Raw genomic sequence first — 19500 nt, 5'->3', positions numbered from 1 at the left:
GCTGAGGTATCCGGGACGACAAACACAACGCGTGTTACTTGCTGCACACATTGTTCTGTCAGGACTTCTGCAGCGATTCGGCCCAGTTCGATGCTCAAACACATCTGCGGTCATCAGTTCTCCTCACTTTTAATTTCCCGTCCGTCAAGGTGAGACGCATCTATTCAGGTGCTCCATCACACAGTGTTTCTCTGGAGCGTGTTTATTTCAGAGTGAAAATGAAAGTGTGAAACTTGTCAGCCTGAGTGAGCACGTTATTACGACATCGCCGGAGCGGAGGTGATGAAGGAGGCAAATGGGGGTTGTAAAGTTTTCCATTCAGGATGACAAATTCAAAATGCGTTTCATCTTTTTCTGACCCCTGTTCGTTGGATGTGTTTCAAACTCTGTGTTCTCCGGTTCTCCCATGTATTTCTTGTGTGTGTAACACAGAAGATGAAAAGGCTGCTGTGTTCTTCATCAACCACACACGCATATATGTGGAACACAAACATATGTTCCGGTCTTCAGTCTGGGAAGTGTGACAAAAATGACTTTACAGTGGAGCCGTGCCATGTTTATGTTTACTCTAGCACATTCTTTTCAGAGAGGCTGTTCTTTAATCATTTAGACAAAATGTGAACCACATTTTTCATACGTATAAAATTGCAATTTTGGGAGCCGAAAGAAAGACGCTGTCGTCTAAATCAAATTGCCACATAGTATAACTTAAGAGCTTCTAGAAATATTATTTCAAACGTTAAAAATAGATTTTTTTTACTGACTTCAAGTCAAACGTTGTCCGTCTCATGTTTGATGCTGAGCGAGTAGTGTACAGTCGGCTGCTGCTGTTACATTGTTTTGTTTTGACAAATTTCTACAAAAACGCATATTAGAAATGAAAACCGGTGCCTTTCACAGCGCGGGAACTTGAAACTTGTGCTCTGGTTTAAAATATTCAAACATTCAGGAAGGTAATTGACGACAGAACGACCAGCAGAGCATGAAGTCACGTCGTCTTTTTGACTGTTATCAAAGAGGCGCAATTAATGCTGTTAATGAAACACGGAGCAGCAAAACGCCCCGGGTCTCCCGAGAATAACTTTTGTTTCTCACTATGTTACTTCCCTGCCTGTTAGTCACTCATTGTCCACTTTTCTTTTGTGGCAAGCCAGACTTAAGTATAAACCTTTTGAATAGATGTTTGACCCCCAGTGAAGGATAAAAGCTAATTATGCTCCACTTTGTCACAATTTAAAGATTAATAGTCCTGATTTGCACTCTTTTATCCCCATTAGCAAGTTTTTGGTAAGCCGAGGAGGGCTGTCTGTAGGTCCAGTGGGATCGAGGCTGTGGATTGCCAGATGTTGAGAAAAGGGATTTTATTGTTAATTATTTTATCATAAAGCCATTAACGGTGTAGTCACAGACCTGCAGGCTTCTGATAATGAGCCTGTTGCAACGTCTCTCTCATTCTCCAATCTTTTCTCCTGCGATGCCTCAGATATTACCCTTTGGGATTACTTAAATTAATTTGGCATAAGATATACTCAGACTTCACTTATGTTATCACGTGAGTGTTTACGTTGTGTCTGTAAGCTGTGGCTGTGAGAGAAGCTGAGGAATGTGAGAAGGCTCTTAAGTTCTCTTGCAGACGTCCCATTAGGTTTACAACATAAGATTGGGCAGAATGAAATGGAAAAGATATCGAATTACAATTTTGCTGACCACAGTTTTTTTGCAATTTAGATTATTTTCTGTGATTTAAAACGCCTGGCCTAGAGAGTATTACACATGATCTATCCTGTGATTGAAGTGATAAATGTAACCATGAAATGTTCTGTTCAATACATTAAATGACAGGAAGAGTGAAAGATGCACCAATTGCAATTTTCGTGGCCAATAATAAACTCTGACCTGCTGGTTTTCTTTCAAGAACTACAAGTGACAGAGAGGCTCCAGGCAAACGTTTAACCGCCTCCAGACGTCGGTCCAAACCATCAAAACTAATCCATCTACAGTGGTTATTTGCATTAAAACATCTAAAAGTAAAACTATCACATCACAGCTGTGGCATCACAGTGTGTATATGTGAACAAATTGGAAATACGAGACTGGTTTCCATTTGCAGACGATCAAACATCTCTGTGCCCGTCACACTGTTTTGACTTAAACGCTCACTCCGTCTAACAGTTCAAATCTAAAAGATGTTTAGTTTATTAAAACTGAGTAAAGCAGCAAATCTGCATATTTTGGAACCTTAAAAAACAATGAGTGCTTAATAAACTACTCAACTTATCAAATGTTTCTTTTGTAATTTTCTCTCGATTGATTGTTTCACCAGTATTGACATTACTCAGTATGTATAGTTCATAAATACCCATTACATTCAAATAAGTGTGAATATACTGTATATATCACAAACTGCTTCACTTGGATGGGCTTAGTTCAACACAGCTGGAGCTATTTGTCATCATAGCCTTAAGGTCAGCAACTCAAATATGTTCACCACTTACAGCTTAAGACATTCAAATGTAGTGAATTGTCACAATGAAGTGTCACAATTAGGAATTTAAGCTCTACTTCGACACGGCGTATAACTGCCCTGCTTGCATATTATTTTACTCCCCTATTTGTCCCCTCTTGGGTTGTAAGTTAACGGTTGTTTGACGCTCGTCAACATTAATATTTCATTCTCATGAATCTGACTCAGAGCAAGGTTTCTGCTTTCACAAAATAAAGCAAAGAAAGCAACGTTTTCTCCAGAGACCACAGGTCTGAGTGACCGTGCCGTCTGAAGCAGAAGGTGCTTAGTCAGCTTGTCCTTAAGTTACATGTTGTTTGGCCTAATGGTGCATGGCCACTCTCTCTGTGGATGTTGTTGGTGCCACAGCAATAAGCCGGAGGCACATTTTTTAAAAATGAGCCGCTGTCGGTAAACTCAAAGGAAAACAGCACACCTTAGCAGATTTTGAGCCATTCGTTGTTTGTGCTGATTTAGCAACATGTGTAGATGAATTATCAAAGCTTTTACATCGGTGTTTCTACATGCATCCGTTAGTAGCCGGGAGACTTCTCGTGGCCTGACGCTCTCTAGGGCGATGTGCTTTTCTTTCATTCAAATACCTCCAGAAGCTTTAGCTTTTTCAGAGCGGTTGAACTGGTCTCCAAGCAGTGCAGAACAGCATTGCCTTTTTGGCCCTGCTGTCTTGCTTTTCTGCCAAACTTTGGCCGGTATGATCATGAAAAAAGTATTAGACTGCATTCTGTGTGTTTCTGTATTGAAAAGTTTAATTTGGTGAAGACTGCAGAAATACTGTGTTTTTTGCGTACTGGACACAGCTGTAGTCTCTTCTAGAAGTGTAGGCTCGAGGACGGCTGCCACTCATGTACATTTTACCAAATGTTGCACCTTAAATTGGTGGTCACACTTAATATGACCGCTGTCTAAGTTGTATAAGACTCGTCTCATTGGCAACTGGTGCACCGCGGTGCTAACCCCTATGAACAGATTCTGCATTCACGCGGCAGAGCTCTGGCTTGCAGCACACCTTGATGAATGGTGGCCCATGGTGTGAAAAGTAATTTCTCTCTTCCGTATCTGTGAACCAGAATAACCGTGCTCTCCCACCAGTTCGGCTTCTCGGGATTAATTTGTCATCTCTCTCACGCTGGCATCATCTCTTCATTTCTTGGGTCGGGGGGTTGTATTTCCAGCAGCACGTTGCAGCCTGTTGTTCTTGGCACCCGAGATTCATTAGAGGGAAATTGCTTGAAACATTGGGCAGCTTGTCAGGAGCGTCGAGAAAATAACACTTTATAAATGCAGAAATAGTTTCGCTGTATTACATGGAAGCTACTGCTGCTCACATAAAGAGGAGGCAGCAGTCCAATCAAAGCCCCCGATACACACATAGAGCCTATGCGTCCCCGTCTACACACTAAAACTCATTTTCAACCAAATCCACCTTATCCTTAGCACTGCTTTCAGATGTCCCTTGTTCCAAAGGAAAGCCAATTCATTGTGCAGACACCACACGGCACCACTTTCTTGTTCTTTGTTCGATAAAGTGCAAATTGTCTTCCCAGGGGAAAATGTTTCACCTCTTATGTTCTCCTGACGGCTCGGGTTATTCCGGCTCCACACCTCCGTCCTGGTGATGATTTGGACCCGACGAAACCATTCCGGCTGATTGCACCACTGTTTCGTGCGGTCATGTCGGTACAGGACCCACACAATTCGATTTGCAAGAGTGTTGAACTGACGACTCCCGAGAACTGAAATCATCCGGTGTGACGTCAGTAAGCTGGTTACAACATGCTCTCATGTCTGCCAACCCGGCCGGTCTGTGACGCTTCATGCAACAGCAAAAGAAAAGCCGCTGTGAGAACAGAGGCAGAAGATCCAACAGTCTAACAGGACAGAGCACTTTGTCATTCTCTGTGCAGGAGACATTTGTATTCTCTACATGTGATTTCTGGTCAAATAAGGCAAATTTACAGGATCTCAGTGAGGGTGAAATGGACAAGTAAGAATTGTAATTTAGGCCAAAAAGAGTTGTGTATTCACATCAATCTCTATACATCTCTTTACATGATCTGTGGTGTTTTTCCAACTAATAATGACACAGAGCTACTACAATAGTGGCATCAGTTCTTCATTTCTTATTGCAATTGCATAGAATTATGCAAAAATGGGACTAAAGGTTGATCAGGAGTCATATTGGGACATTTTTACTGTCAGTCACAGTAGACTGTATGTAGACAGTTGGTGTCTCAAAATTATGCAACACTTACCAAGCTGCACTTTAAGTCTAGATCCCTTGTTGATGTCCTTAAAATGAATGCCCAATGAAAACCCACTCCCTGAATCTCACTGCAGTCTTGCTGACTGTCAGTTATGACTTGTTTGTTTGTTTGTAGTGAACCTTGACCGCCCACCGGAACTCAAATATCCCTAATTAAATAATGGATGCTTTCACACCGTGGAAGTTCTCCAGTGTCAACTTTTCTCAATAAACACTACGTGCAGCCACAGTAAATTACCATACTTGACATTCATCATCTCATCAAATTGCAATGCAGCGGCCCCCTCACAGCTTAGCCGATATGACTTCAGCTCATTCTGTTGTGGCCTGCTCATAAGTGGCACTTAAAATAAGACAAAATGAGCTTTCCACATTCTGTGCAAAATCTATTCTTTGAGATTTTATTTGAAAAATGGGCTAAACCAGAAACACACACTCTGTGATTGCTTGCATCGCATTCATGATGTTTACAGCTGCTCTCGCTCGGTAATGGCGTGGTTACATAACACGGATGAGCCGGGTTTCGATTTTTTGTATCCCTCCACATGTGTAAGTAAACATCCATAATTGCATCTGAGGGAGAGCATACCGCTGATAACCTAATCAACTCTATTAGAGGGAAGATAAATTTCACCCGCATCTTAAAACGTTCCGCCGTCGTTTCGGCATAAAATGCTGTCGAACCATCGAAAAACCTGATTATTTAAATCCCACGGCTTATCTTCTTCCTCTGCAAACAGCAGAGCAGAAGAAACGACGTGGTCCGGGCGGTTGCTCTCATCAGCATTTGCCGCCTTTTGTTCACTGTGTGCTTTGACCGAGATAAAAGGGGGAAATAAAAGTATAGCCCATCTGGCTCTCTCGCTTTCTTCCGTTGCTCTTTTCTCCCACCCCGTGTACCTTTTATATGTTATTCATATTCTCCTGTTTTATTGTGTTCTTCTTCTCCAGCGATAGTTTTCTGTGTGGAGCTGGTTATGTAGCGTAGCACCATGACCTCATACCGGGGATTAACAGAAAGCCTTGTATATGGACTGCATGTTCTCATGAAATGTCCTTATTTTACTGCTTTTAATCATTCAGTGTGAAATCTCAAATCCTTGGCAGAGCCCGTTATGTAATTATTGTTCGTTTTAATCTTTCCTGTATTTCTCAGGTTATTTGTAGGCATCAAAACAATTACCTTTCTACAGTATGAAGGCTGAAAACAATTCCAATGTATTAAACATTCTTATTATTGGCTTTCTTTGCAAAGGGTTATTTTTTTTTCCCCTACTGAGTTGATTTAACAAAGCAACAATCTACACATCTAGTTTTTTGAGACCTTCTTCCAACAGTGACTGCTCAATTTGAATTCGCCGTGCAGATAAGCGGTGAGAGCTTCTGCCAGTTAACGCGGGAGCTGGAAGCGCGTTGGCTGAGCTCCGCTGCTGATAGCATCGTTCGGTGCCTTCTGTCACTGTTATCCTCTGTCAATGTGTTCTTGGTCTTAACACAACACGCACTAATCGTTGCTGAATAAGTCAGCCCAGAAAAAAAAAAAAAAAAAATGTCTTAATTCACAATTTCCTCTCATGTACTTTTCAAAATCTCAGCTTGTTTTTTTGCTTCCTAGACTAAATACAGGCTGCACTATCACTTTCTTGGTAGAGATGAATAAAGGCTGGAACAAGTATTTCTACCCTCTTCTAAATGGGATTTAATAATCCAGTCATTTAGCGTTATAAAGCACATTCTAATATATTTGCAAGCAAATCAATATACTTTTTTCATAAACTTTGTTAGATGTAAATAAATCGCGGATAAACACTGAGAGGTTCATTGTGATGTTCATTACGTTTTGAGTACCCGGTGTGTGAAACGGCTCACTCCTCAATTTCTAATGGAGAAGATGATGGGGGGGGAGTAAAAAAAGGAAAATAAGACTGTTATCTAAAAGCCTGCACAGCAAGTTAGACTCCGTGAGCGTTCCAATTAGAACGTCTGTACCCGAGGGCCATGTTGTGGGTAATTGTTTTTAAGAATTAGACCCCTTAAGGCTGCTGTAATAGCACTTCATCGCTCCAGTATGGCCTCAAATTATTCTATTTGCATTCATGAGCGCTGTTTCCAACTCATAGATAGGCGTGACTTTGTTGTCCCACAGCTTCTTCTTCTTTATTTTATTTTTAATCGCTCTCTCTCTGTGAAGACGGAGCTCCCGTATCTGTCCCCCGCTGCAGGGCACGTTGCTTGCTGCAGATTAATTAAATGTACGTCATTAGAGCTGGAATTTATGCAGGTGTCGGACGGTGTGAAGCAAACAGCCTAATTGAATTTAGCTTGTCATTTAAAACAGTGTTTCCTCGTCCATCTGATTTATGTCTAAACAAAGCTGGCTGCACTGTTTAGCTGTGTGCGATGCGGTGGGAGCTGCTTCTGGTACGCTGGGCTCTGTGATTATGTGATTTGTCAGGTACGGACACTATTCGGCAGCCGTTGCCTGCGCCGCTGTTTCAGTGAACAAAGCCTCCATTTCCTTCTGCCGTGTATTCAGACAAACTGGAAAGGTGGATTTGCAGTTTGTTGGAGTCGCTTTAAGGTCAGCTGTCAGGTTTGTTGAGGGGGGTGAGTTGTGTGAGTGTGCACAGTGGTTCCCCAAGACATCAACCGTTACAGGACTGTAGAGCAGGGGGGGTTGGTGCTGGATGGCTGAAAACTGGAACTCTGCTACAGCAGATGTTGCCCATTAACGCCCTACTAACACATCTGCATCGTGGAACTATTTAAGCTGATCACAGGTATATCTGTGACGACTTTGCAGTACAGAAATGTTTGAGGTAATTTAGAAACTACTGATTACGAACAGCAAGGTTAACAAAATCTTCTACCACAGGGTCACATTGTTGCATCGTAGCAGACAGGTGAGGGTTAGAGTTCAGGTGTTCATATATACATCTGTGTTACAAAAGAAGGAGAAATGTTTTCATCCACAGAGATTTTTAGGATATTCTAAAGTGACAAAAGTACAATAGCAGCACCTTGAGCAAGCCTCCGAACTCCCGACTGCTCATGTGGTCGACTGATGATTTTATAGATAATACATATCGCCTTTAAAATGGTTACAAAGTGCTTTACAATGAGGCAAATACACATGTAGATAAATAACTGTCTACGAGGAGTAATTGGTGGCATTTTGAACAACAATGGATGTAAACTGGAACGTGTCTGTTTGGCGGAGGCATACAGCCCCGAGGCTGAAACTCGAGCTGTAAAGTTATTCAGTGCTCTCAGTCTCGATCAAATATGTGAAACTGTTCTTTCTGCTCCTCAGCTGTTGTTTCCTGCTCTACCATTATGTTTTCCTGACAGCTCCCGGAGTTGTAAGTCACATAAAACACAACTATAAGTGACCGTATTTGTGCTCCCATTTCACAGGTCATCGGTGTGGCGTGTAAGCGCTGCAACTAAAAGCCTTCAAGGTATTCATAAGTACTGTGTGAGCAAACCGTGTGAATGTGTTGGGAGCGATCAGTCCATCAATCTGGCTCACGGGACATTCTGTCTGGCGACACACGGCCGTCCTGTTAAACTGCCAAATGAAGCCTGACACCTCTGTCCCGACGGGTGCCTTGAAAAGATGCCACATGTAACATGGGTTTAAAAGACACCGACGGCGGTCCGCTTAGCTCGGCTTCCCCTTGCGAGCACTCTGAGTCCAACAGTATGTGTTTTTTTTCCAGCGGAGCAACACGGAGAAACGGCACAATGATCCCGGGCGCTCCCTAATAAACAAAGCTCAGCGGTGCGAGAGAGGCGGCAAGGCTGTGTGGGATAGGAATGCTTACTCAGGCTTTTCATATATTTGAAAAGAGGAGGAAGGAGGAATACATAAGTAGAAAAAAAATAAATAAAACTGCAAGTAATCTGACCCACTTTCCTGCAGGCTCGTGGCTCCAACCTGGTGATGCAGGCAGTTTTTCTATTTATGCTCCTGGTTCGGATTGATCTCGCTATGAAGCAAAGAGATGCATCTCAGGGGGAATGCTGGCCCGTTAATACCATTGTTTATCACACGGGCGTAAGCTATTATTCCTCACACACAGACGTGCGTACAGTATCAGCTTTTGCTCTGCTTGTGAGGACCTTTATTCTCCAACTTTATGCGCCTCTGTCACATGTTACCAGGTTATGTACACAGAGCATATGAAGGGTTATTTTGTGAGAAAATGTAGTTTTTTCTGTATGCGCACTAAGTCAACCTGCCCTCACGACTGGGCGCTGCACCTATCATCCAAAAGACTATATATATATATATATATATATATATATATATACATATATACACATACATACCATGACTACGATGAGTGTGAGTCAGAAACATACCCCACAGCATTAACAGTGCCGCATTGTGCACCATTGTTGTTTTGTGTTGAAACGACACAAGGAGGCTGCGTTGGTGTGGGCTTCAGGTACCAATGAGACATACATACAGTGACGCATACATGGGGTTGGAGGCTTAAGGGCTTGCAAAACTTTGCTTCGATTTTAATTCATTTAAATGTCATCCCCACGATTATCGGATTGGTTTGCAGAGGCGCAGTCTGTACGCACAGTTCTGTTTGGCTTTGACTTCATATTCGTTGAACTTTTGCACCGTTGACCAACAGCAAGCCTTTATGTTTTATTTTACTTTCGGAGTGTTTAACGACTTCATCGATGGCACAAAGACGTCTTGTGAACAAACTGTGTGAACTCATTGTGACGTATTGTTCTGGTAATTCTATAGTCATCAGAGAAGTTAAATGTTTTCTCCAACCTCTAATTACATCCTGTTCTAACCTTAATCATGCTCTTTAAGTGAGGCCCAGTCAAAACAACCTGACTTCACAAAACAAAAGCCTCATTCTGAACGTCAAAAATTCAAATCTTCACCCACCGCTGATTTGAGGCCCTGAGTTTGGGAGCATTGAGCTCATTATGGAGGAATAAATGACCCGTACCTTCGTCAATAGACGGCCGCCAACAACAGAGCGTGAACAGAGGAGTACCTCATTAGGTGCCACCTCGTCATAGCCGGGAAATTAGGAACGGGGAGGACGTTCTTTGTGCTCAGCGCTCTCCGCCCCGCTGCATGTACTGATGAGGAGAACACGGGCCGTGGGAGTATCAAAGTCGTCGTGGTTTTAAGGCCGCTCTGCAGCTTTGTTCTAAAACCTTCATGTTAACGTCCAAAATCTGTGGATTATATTTGAGCTCTGATGCCAGTGTTCATAATGCAGCATGTAGCTCTTCTTAATTAGTCTCGGTAAAGTGAACCTTATATATCAAGATCCTTGAAGAGATCCAAGATCCAAGATCCATCCAAGTTTTATGCCTCAGCAGAGAGCGGAGCCCAGTATTTCAGCTTTGAATCAACATTATAATCACCTCAGACTCACTGTATGAACTCAAGGAAAACCACACAGAGACAGTGTTTCTTTTCTTTAATATATATGTGTAGGGACTGGGTATCTAGCAATGCACCAACATGTTGATATCTAGATTTTAACACCGTTAATTTGGCTAATGCTCTCACTTTGAAAGGCCACAATAATTTTTGTTTTGTGTCTTAAATTCAGATATTAAGCTGCACTGAAGGTTTATGTTTATAGGTACAATCAAGGATCATTCTGATCAGCTCCATTTCACTGTGTTTGCTCACATAGCACTCTTAGAATAACAGTTTAGACAATTTGGGAAATCTGCTTATTTGCTTTGTTGCCGAGAGTCGGATGAGAAAAACGATACCGACACACGCATCTAACTCTAGAGCTATCTCCACCATCTCGCCCGCTCAGTCTCTACATAACAGACGCACAATAGTTTACTCAAAAATGAGATTTCAGACATTTTTTCTCATTTATAGAAACCTACTTTTTAGTCATTATTCTGAATTGTAGTATTTACTGTTTTTATTTGAGACCATAAGTCAGGATATCTCGAGCTCTGCGTGTCGTCTCTGTGGTGAAGTGCTGAATTGATGGAGTATATCGATGAACTTCGTCATCTGTCTCCTACCAGTCACCACCGTTTTGCCGCCTGGATTCTTGACACAACCCCTGAACATAGATTAACTGAACATATGGAACGCTCCCCGGTGAAAGAACAAACATGTGAATCAAGTGAAGCGCGCTGATACACATTGATTATTTCATGCGAGTGTCCGTCGCCACCAAAGGGCACGTTCAGAGCTGTCCGAGCTTCGGATAGAGCCGTTGTAGTCTTCTCTCCTCAGTCTTAACCCGTCATTGTCTGCTCGCTTTAATATTTATGAGATATGTGAGAGACGAAGCAGACAGCCGGGGTAACGGGGTTGTTTGCATACTTCCAGTAAAGTCTAGCGATGGAAAGCCCCAAAGCAAAAGAACAATATGAGCATACGGATGAATAAAGCAGCTTTGGAGCTGGCTCAAACAGCACTTCCTTTGACATTTTATTGTTGTTTATTTGCGCATTAACCGCGCCGTCACAGGGATCTACTAGTTTACGGGATGTACGTCTACGACTTATGTCCCACCGTGCCAGCCTGTAAAAAAGTAGGCCGGCGGTTCTTTTCTTTTGCTGCTCTTTGAAGCAGCTGCAGGGGTCAAGAGCTCCGAGTCCAAATCCGTCTCCAGCTCCTGTGGAAAGATGCCCGCCGCCTTGTCAAAGCCGGTGATGCCAGTAACACAGAGAAAAGAAGCGTCTCATATGAAAGGACGCCCGGGAGCTTTAATGTGATCCTGCTGCCGGTGGCTGAGCCAGAGATGGTGGTTTGATGCAGACATGGGTGACTGGGGAGATATAAATGACACTGACAGTGAATCACACAGTTGACAAGCTGCATCACACCTTTGTCACACTCGTTGCTCTGGGACGTTACCTTGGCAAGGGTGGTTTTTTCCCTGCGTGTGTGGTCTACAGTCTAGTGAATATAACCCTAATTTACCTTTTTATTTGAAGTCAAATGTTAATATCCTACTTAATACTGGTTTATATGCAATACAGCACGTATCTAGTCTAGTGTTGAAGCACAGCTTCACAATGTCTCCAGTCGGTCCTAAATCAATATTAACGTCCTCATATGTACAGAAACGGATATTGCTTGCTGTAATGATTTCAAGAGATGCCTTCCTTATGCACTTCCAAATTATGGGCAACAAAAATCTACCGTCTCTATTAAACTGAACCCAATATCAAGCGTCTGCGTTTGGCATTAGATCCCCTCTGTGTGCAGCGCTGAGTCACAGCAGAGGGATCGTAACACAAAGAGGGAATTCTGCTTTAAAAAGACCAACTTTTGGAATACATCCACTTTATTTTTGTAGCTCACACTGCTGAAGCCTCATAGAACTTCACCTGACATTCACAATCAGTGTGCGAAATGCCCGGCGGCAATCGATGGGGGGGTCTTGTCAAAAGGCACTGGATCAAATATATCCAAAAAGGGTCCATTCACACTGCCAGAGCTGCTGAAGATCCGTTTACTACATGTGCTGTAAAACATCTGGCATCCCGTTGTTTTCTGACACAAGCACATCAAATCTCTTCCATCGGCATCCTGTCTCAAATCTTTGTATTTTTCACAAGTTGGCCTTAAAAAGCTTTTGGCCTTAAAAGCTTGTTGTTGCACCGTCGTGCATTTCCGCCTCTCATTTCCTTGCAACGCCGTTGAACGTCTGCTTGTTTTTGAAACCTCGTAAAGCAAAACTGACACGTCCCTCGTGAAGAAGGAAAAAAAACAACAACGGCGCTCGTCCTTTTGTCCTCCTTGTTTGTCAGTTTTCATAGTAAGATAATCTAATTCAGGAGCAGGGGGAGATAAGCGCCGATCGTTTCACTGCACCGCTTATCAGCTCGCTGCATACGGAGCTGTTAAAAGCATGAGGGACGGGAGTGGATGCATCTAACTACAACTATATTTGACACATCTGCTGTCTTATGATATGAGATAATGGGGGGGAGTGATGATGCGGGAGGTGACCTGGAGTATCCCTTCTGCCCTTGTTAGACTACTTTTTAATAACTCGCTAACAACGCCTTTTTGAGGCGGCTGTTACAGAGACAGCAGCTGCTTTTGTCACTAATTACTTCATATGAACGGAAAACAATTGAGAAGTGTGAAAAGATGTTGCACTGATCTTCCTCGTGGGGAGTTACTCGTGTCCTTGTTTCAGTGAGATCTCTTGATCTTGATGAGGTCTGTGCATGTTGACCCTCCTACACCAGAGGAAACTCTGCAGGGGAACCCAGACGATCAGAGTCCCAAAAGTTCATTATTTAGTTCATTACCTCCACTCGCCCATGCTCCGTTTCCTCCTATTTCACACTTTATTTCCTCCGTTTGTCTCTTTTACTCCCTCTCTCTCCCTCAGCCCCTCCTTCCCTTCTTGCTGTAAGCAGAGTTGTCAGAAGCGTTTGAAGTCTCTTTTTGCAGGGCTTCCTCCTCTCCTCGTCTTCCTCTGCCTCCTTCCTCAACCTCGACTTCAACTTGGGTAGAGTTCACAGCCTCAGACTTCAGAAAGAGCTCACTTGTGATAGATACTCGCTGCAACAGGATTAAGTCTAGCCCGATATGTAAAGTCTTTGCTCATCGTAGCCCTTCAGAACGCTCCCCTGCTGTCTGGACCTAAACACACAGTCTGGTAGAAAATGTAATGTATCTCGACTCGGGGGCGTCTGCCGTGTTCCCTGACTTATATCGGTCATTTTATATCACTTACGCGTCTCTAACGATGCGTTTAGGCGGCTGTAGCTGCGGGCTGTTTGTCCTCTCGTCACCCCTTAACGCAATCACACTCCCATCGCACAAAGAGATAATAACATCTCCAAGTGATGACCTTAACATCCCTGTCTATAGTAACCGACACCTTATTACCTTTATTGCCCCCACAAAAAGGACATTTGTGCCATAATTTCGAAAACCATCTGGAGAGAGCTGGAGATGTGACATGTCACCAATAAATCAGTAGATCTGGTCCTCCGTTTTCACCCAAATTGAGCTCCTAATAGTTGCATAAATAACCAGAAGTCCACTTGATGATTACTTCCTGACAGCTCGGCCTGCTGGGCCTCTTGTGTCGTTGACAGCAGCTTGATTTAAAGTGCTCTCTCAGGGCTCGGGGCCATCCTTCCTCTTGACTCGTTTCATTCAACGTTTTTTAACAACTTCCGGACAGGCCCAGTGTTTCTGTATCGTTAATAGTAAGTGGACTTGTACCGGCGTAGCACTTTTCTAGTCTTCCGACCATTAAAGCGCTTTAACACTTCATGTCATTATTCACCCATTCATACACTGATGACGGGGGCTACCATGCAAATTGCCACCCAAGTGTCTTCACCCATCGACGTGGACTATTGGAGCCGGGAATCGATCCTGAAGAGCGGCCCTGCTCTACGCTGAGCCCCAGCTTTATAATCTCTCACTGAGAAATATCCCTTAACACTTACAACAGTACATTGTTGTAGGGCTGTTTTCTTTTTATTTGTTTATCGATTAAACAAACATGTATATTGTAAATTTGTTCGATGATCAGAAAAATCCTGGACCTTAAATTCAAAAGGGTTGCTGTGACTCACAGATTAATTTAATCGCTGTACGTCATAGAAACTCTTAAAATGGTTTTGGCATGGATTGATTTTTGGAGTAATATGCAGTTAAAACATTTAATGGCGTCATTGTGGGACAAGTGAAACGATTTAGAGGCTGTAACAAGAGTCTGTACCGTTAGTTCTCAAGATAAATCTACGAGTTGCCCCAGACCTACAATTGCAGCTACTTGCTAAATTTGTGATGGCAGATTGTTCTTGACAGCCCCATTTTTATCTTCAACTCCTTCTATTACTGCGCAAAGCGCTTCTGGAAGCATCGGCTTCCGCTGGTTTTGCCTCTCCAGCTTGTGAACCGTTTCACTTTCATCTCCCCAAAGTTGGTTTGTGACTCAGACGCTTAAAACAACAGGACTGTATCGTGTGAAGAGGGAGTATTGAACTACACTGGCAGCTTACAAAAGTATCTGTCGCAATGCCGATTCAGTGGTTTTGAAAGGGTGTGTCCCTAATTCTCACCAGAATTAGGATAAAACCTCTTCATCTTCTCGCTTCTCCTCCTGCAGTATTTTCATCTATTCTTTAACCATTTATTGCCCGAACTATTACTATTTAGTATCTAAATGAAAATGTAAGTCGTAAAAGTCAGATTTGAAGTCAAAACAAGAGCATTCGTCGTAGATTATTCTATCTAAAGTGTGTTTGTTAACCCCCCCCCTCTTGTAGCATTGTAATTTAACAGCATGTAAAAACCAGCACAGATCTACTACTACCAGCTCACGTGGTGGAAGTGTCTGTTTGTTTCCGTGGGCGGTTGGATTAATAGACGAGGATTTAGATTGGATGAAATGATGCGAGGCAGAAAGCATCGGAGGAACGCGTCCCCGCGTCCGTCCCCCCGCTGTCTCAACTGTTAATATTTGGAGCGAGCTGGTGGGTTTTTACTCATCCTCTCCATGTGTGTGTATATATACACTCACACTGCAATGACTCATAGTGTGGTGTCGGGGCAGTGTCGGTGATTGCGGCGCATCGGGGGATTGCCCTCATTTTCTCACATTGTTGCCAAATACATAATCATTAATCGCTCGCCCTCTCCCAGCCTCACATTACCCTCTGACCGGAGCCTCGGTCTTTGCGGCTCTGAAAATGAAACGTCCAACACAAACTCAACCCGCTCCCTCCCACAAACGCAGCACACAGTCCGCAGGGGTCCGCTGTAACTGTCATGTCTCCGAGCCTCTCCGCTGATGTTAGCCGACATCTGACCTTTTAATGAACACTCAGTCAGCGCCGTGCTGTTGTGGGAGGTTAGCGAGGCCGTCTGACAGCAGTGTGGCCTAATGAGAGAGGCGCTCTCAGCAGAGCCAGTGTGTCAGTCCTCCACAATAGCCACAGAGAAAGGAAAAAAACCTACACGCCTCATTAGCATCATGCTAATAAGCCACTATGCTGAGGATGTCGTGGAGAAGCTGCAGTGGAAAGAGGCATGTTTACAGCAACACGGAATAATTCTTTAGCCACTTTGGAACAACGCGCTTTAATCTCGAACCCAGCAACACAGTCTGTGTGTGATTCTCAAGAGGACATGCCGTGCAGTACAAGTTATTCCCTTTCTTTTCTATTATATTTGTTTTAACTGGGGGGTATACCGTAGTGCTTTCATGTTCATGTGAAACGACTGTTCTTTTGTTTGTTTGTTTTTATTCACTATTAAACCTCTCTAGAGCTCAGTTTTCACTGCCAGGTGGAGAAACACCCACTTTAGTTTAGATTCAGATGCCGTCATCATCGCCTCTGCGAATGTTGAAACCGGGCTCTTTTTGTGTTCTTGCATCGCATTCGTTCAGAAACAGATGTCGGAAGGCGGGTTAGAAAAACATTGATTTCCTGAACGGACACCGTGTATTTTTCCATCAGCACCAATAACAGCTGGTAGAGCTGCAGTCATCCGATCAGGTGTGGGCAGGGATGATGGTCTATCTTCATGGAAAATATGTTGTTTTTCCTCAACATTGGTCTTATTCTCATAGTTGTTCGTCTCATGTTGCGCTCACCCTCCTTGTTGTTGAGATTCGGGGAACATGTTGCGAAGCACAAGTCTCTCAAAGCTCTCCGAGTAAACTTCCGTTCTACAAGGTTGATTTCCAACTTGTTTTAAACGGTCGAATGATGTTAAATCAGTCGACATATTTGTATTTGTACAAGTGTGTTTGCATTATTCTAGGATCAATCTGTTATAATTTGTGAATCTAAACCTGAACCCCAATAAAACCGCAACGTGATTCGGGTTAGAGGTGCCGGGACGGTTTCATAACCGTCAGAACGATGGAAGCTGCGATATCTATTGGTTAAAGAACAAATCTCTGGAGTCACGTAGCCCGCATTCCAGCCTTATGTCCACCAGAAAGTGCCTTAAATTGGCAGGGTGGGAGCATTTGTTGATATCTACAAAATGACCGGGGAGTTGTAGAAGATGGATATCCAATTTGCAAAGCGTGCCGTTGAAAAGTGACCCAACACTTCGAATATGTTCCAACATCTTGGAGTGAATCGTCCGGTCCTCGGGGCCCAAGTTAAGGTAAAAAGCTGCTGTTCTAAGCTGGACCTAAACTCGACCGATCGATGTCACAATGACCAACTGAAGAGGACTGTGGGTGTTTGTCTGTCTCTGTCAGTTTATTCCTGTTTAAACATTATAAATTATTGCTCAGAAGCCAAACGTTACACTATAAAAACTAACTGGATATAGTTTGATGATGATCTCTAAACATAGAGGAACTTTTACGCCGTAATGATTCATCTTTACAGATGCTGGTAAATGTATATGTATCGAAGTATAATGAAAAACATGCAGCATTTTGGTATGGATGTTTTAAATGATGCCTTCATGTTCATCCTGTCTGAGTCAGCAGCAGCGGAGTCCCACAGGTTAAAGCTGTTACACTTCTCTTCTTTAAATCACCTTCTGTGTTTTGTCGTGTAGGGGCCACAAACGTAAGCACGATGAAGCCGCCAAGGAGGAAGAGGACGACATTAAGGAGGAAGAAGAGGAGGAGGCGGCGGGGGAATCTGCCGACGAGTCTTCTAAAGACTCCAACGAGGAGGAAGGAGGAAGCAGCTCGGAGGCGGACGAGATGGCCGCGGCCTTGGAGTTGGAGCTCAACGACTTTATGTGACGTGGAAAATGAAGAGACTCATTCACAGTAAAAGGACAACAACAAACAAAAACAAGTGGTACCTAAAAAAAATCCTATTTTTCTGCTTTTGGAATCGGTGTGCTTAGGATGTATGAGCCATGAATGCGTGCCGTGATGACGATGAATGTCCTGTACAGAAGCGTTGCTGTGTAAATAAAAGGCGTAGGTTGTTTTGTAGCATTGATGTATGGCCTTTTCTGGCAGAAAACATTTTGATGTTTAACATTTTATTGTAAGATAAACAAACCATAGGAGGCATAACATTTGATACTTCTTTTTGTTTGGTTTTCTATCTCAATTTTTATATTGATGAGAAACGGATAAATGAAATGACAAAGTGGTCGTACATGCCAAAGAGTTTGGAATAGGTTTGTCAAGGCGTGCAGCTAAATATTTTACTCTGGAACTTCCAGTTTTACTTTTTCTTTTTTGGCCTCCGCAACAGTTTGTTAGGCTCCTTAAATGCAACCAGCCGATCTAGACGTTTGAATGTGTGAGTCATTTCTTCCTCAGTGTGTTTCTACGTTCGATAACGTTTATGGTAAAGTAAGCTTCTCCACCGCCGTGAACTGGATCACACTTAACTTAAGTTTGTGTCCATTTTCATGCGTTTTTATACGCGTTTGCTCGCCTTCGTCGACCCGTCTCTTCTATTGCTGTCGTACAGTTGAGGACAGGCGCTCTCACTAAGCCTCTGCTTGTGTACACTGGAGCTTAACCCTCGTGAAGCCTCGTTACCAGGAAGGGTAACTTTTCCCAAATTACAAAACACATTTCCTCGCTTACCTTTTAGTTTTATCTTAGTATTCAAACAGTCTTGTTTTAAGGTATTCCCTCTCTGAGATGTCTGACCTAAGAACAAAGTGTGGTAGAAAACAAATAGACGTCAATATGGAACTTAAACTCAACTAAGCGAGCAGATGATTTATTTTTGAGATATAGCTTGAGAGAGAAAATATGTTTTTGGTTATTTGGGTGAGCAAACCCTTTAAACCTGCACGAGGCACGATGCTTATACAGTGCAGAGCTGCGTAAAATGAGCCCCAAAAAAACAATTATTTTCTCCAAAATTGAAGTTTTTTTAGTTGTCTGTCCAAAGGAAGATAACCTCAAAGTAACGAGCAGCAAGCAGAGAGGGGCGTGCTTTGGTTTAAACCAGCCTGGTTGGTAAATATAACCAATGCCGCGTGCACTTTACTAACACCACACATTGCGGGAGTTCTATCAAACGCTTCCATCTCACTGCCATTTGAACCTCCGTGTAGCATTCACCGTTAATGTTTGGCATCTCTACAAAGCTTCCAAACAGTGAAGGATCGTTCTGGCAGCAGAGCAGATGTCTGGTTGAGTCTCTGCCCGATAAACAATTACCTTTACCTTCACTTGCCGCAACCAACAACACATCCAGTTTATCCTCTTACAGTGACAGTCGTCCCGTTTCTCTTTTGTTTGTGTTTGCGGTGTGTTCCAGTTTCAATCAAAACAACTGACTTGTATAGTATTTGTAAAGTCTATTTCCTACTTGACCCTGAGAGAAAAAAATACTTTCATCAAATAAAAATGTTTCTAAGTAACACGACTGAAATTTTTTTTCGGGGACTCTGAAATATATCCAGTATTCCCTGAACACGATCATTAATTTGTACTGCAGATGGAGTCCATTAGCCTGCCTCGTCTGTGCTGGGTTTTTAACATGGAGATCATAATGCGTATGGCTCTATGAGGCTCCCAGCAGGAAATACTCCTCAGTTAATGGGCTCTGTGCATGGATGTTTATAGAGGCTCTGTGTCATGAAAACAATAGCAGACCCATTAGGCGTCGTGCCATATCGCCGCTTAGTTTGATGCATGTGTACCAAATGTGTTGCAACCTGCTTTACAGACGCCACAAGCCGTCCGGTTGCAATTTTAGATGCAAAAAAGTAAAAGACACTTCTGCAGGTTAAAAGCTCAACATTTCA

General features: G+C 43.0%; 1 protein-coding gene across 2 annotated transcripts in view; it reads left to right on the top strand.

The window, feature by feature from the left end:
- Positions 1 to 19062, top strand: part of ctdp1 (CTD (carboxy-terminal domain, RNA polymerase II, polypeptide A) phosphatase, subunit 1) — a 50831-nt gene extending 31769 nt beyond the window's left edge. For both annotated transcript variants that reach the window (XM_079176453.1, XM_079176452.1), the window contains exon 13: positions 17326 to 19062. In XM_079176453.1, coding sequence (XP_079032579.1) covers positions 17326 to 17518 — 193 coding nt within the window. In that variant the 3' untranslated portion in view covers positions 17519 to 19062. The remainder of the gene's footprint in view (positions 1 to 17325) is intronic.
- The last annotated feature ends 438 nt before the right edge of the window (positions 19063 to 19500 follow it).

Source organism: Pholis gunnellus (genome assembly GCF_910591455.1).
Source record: "Pholis gunnellus genome assembly, chromosome: 16".
NCBI lineage: Eukaryota > Metazoa > Chordata > Actinopteri > Perciformes > Pholidae > Pholis > Pholis gunnellus.
This window is presented reverse-complemented; position numbering and strand designations above follow the sequence as displayed.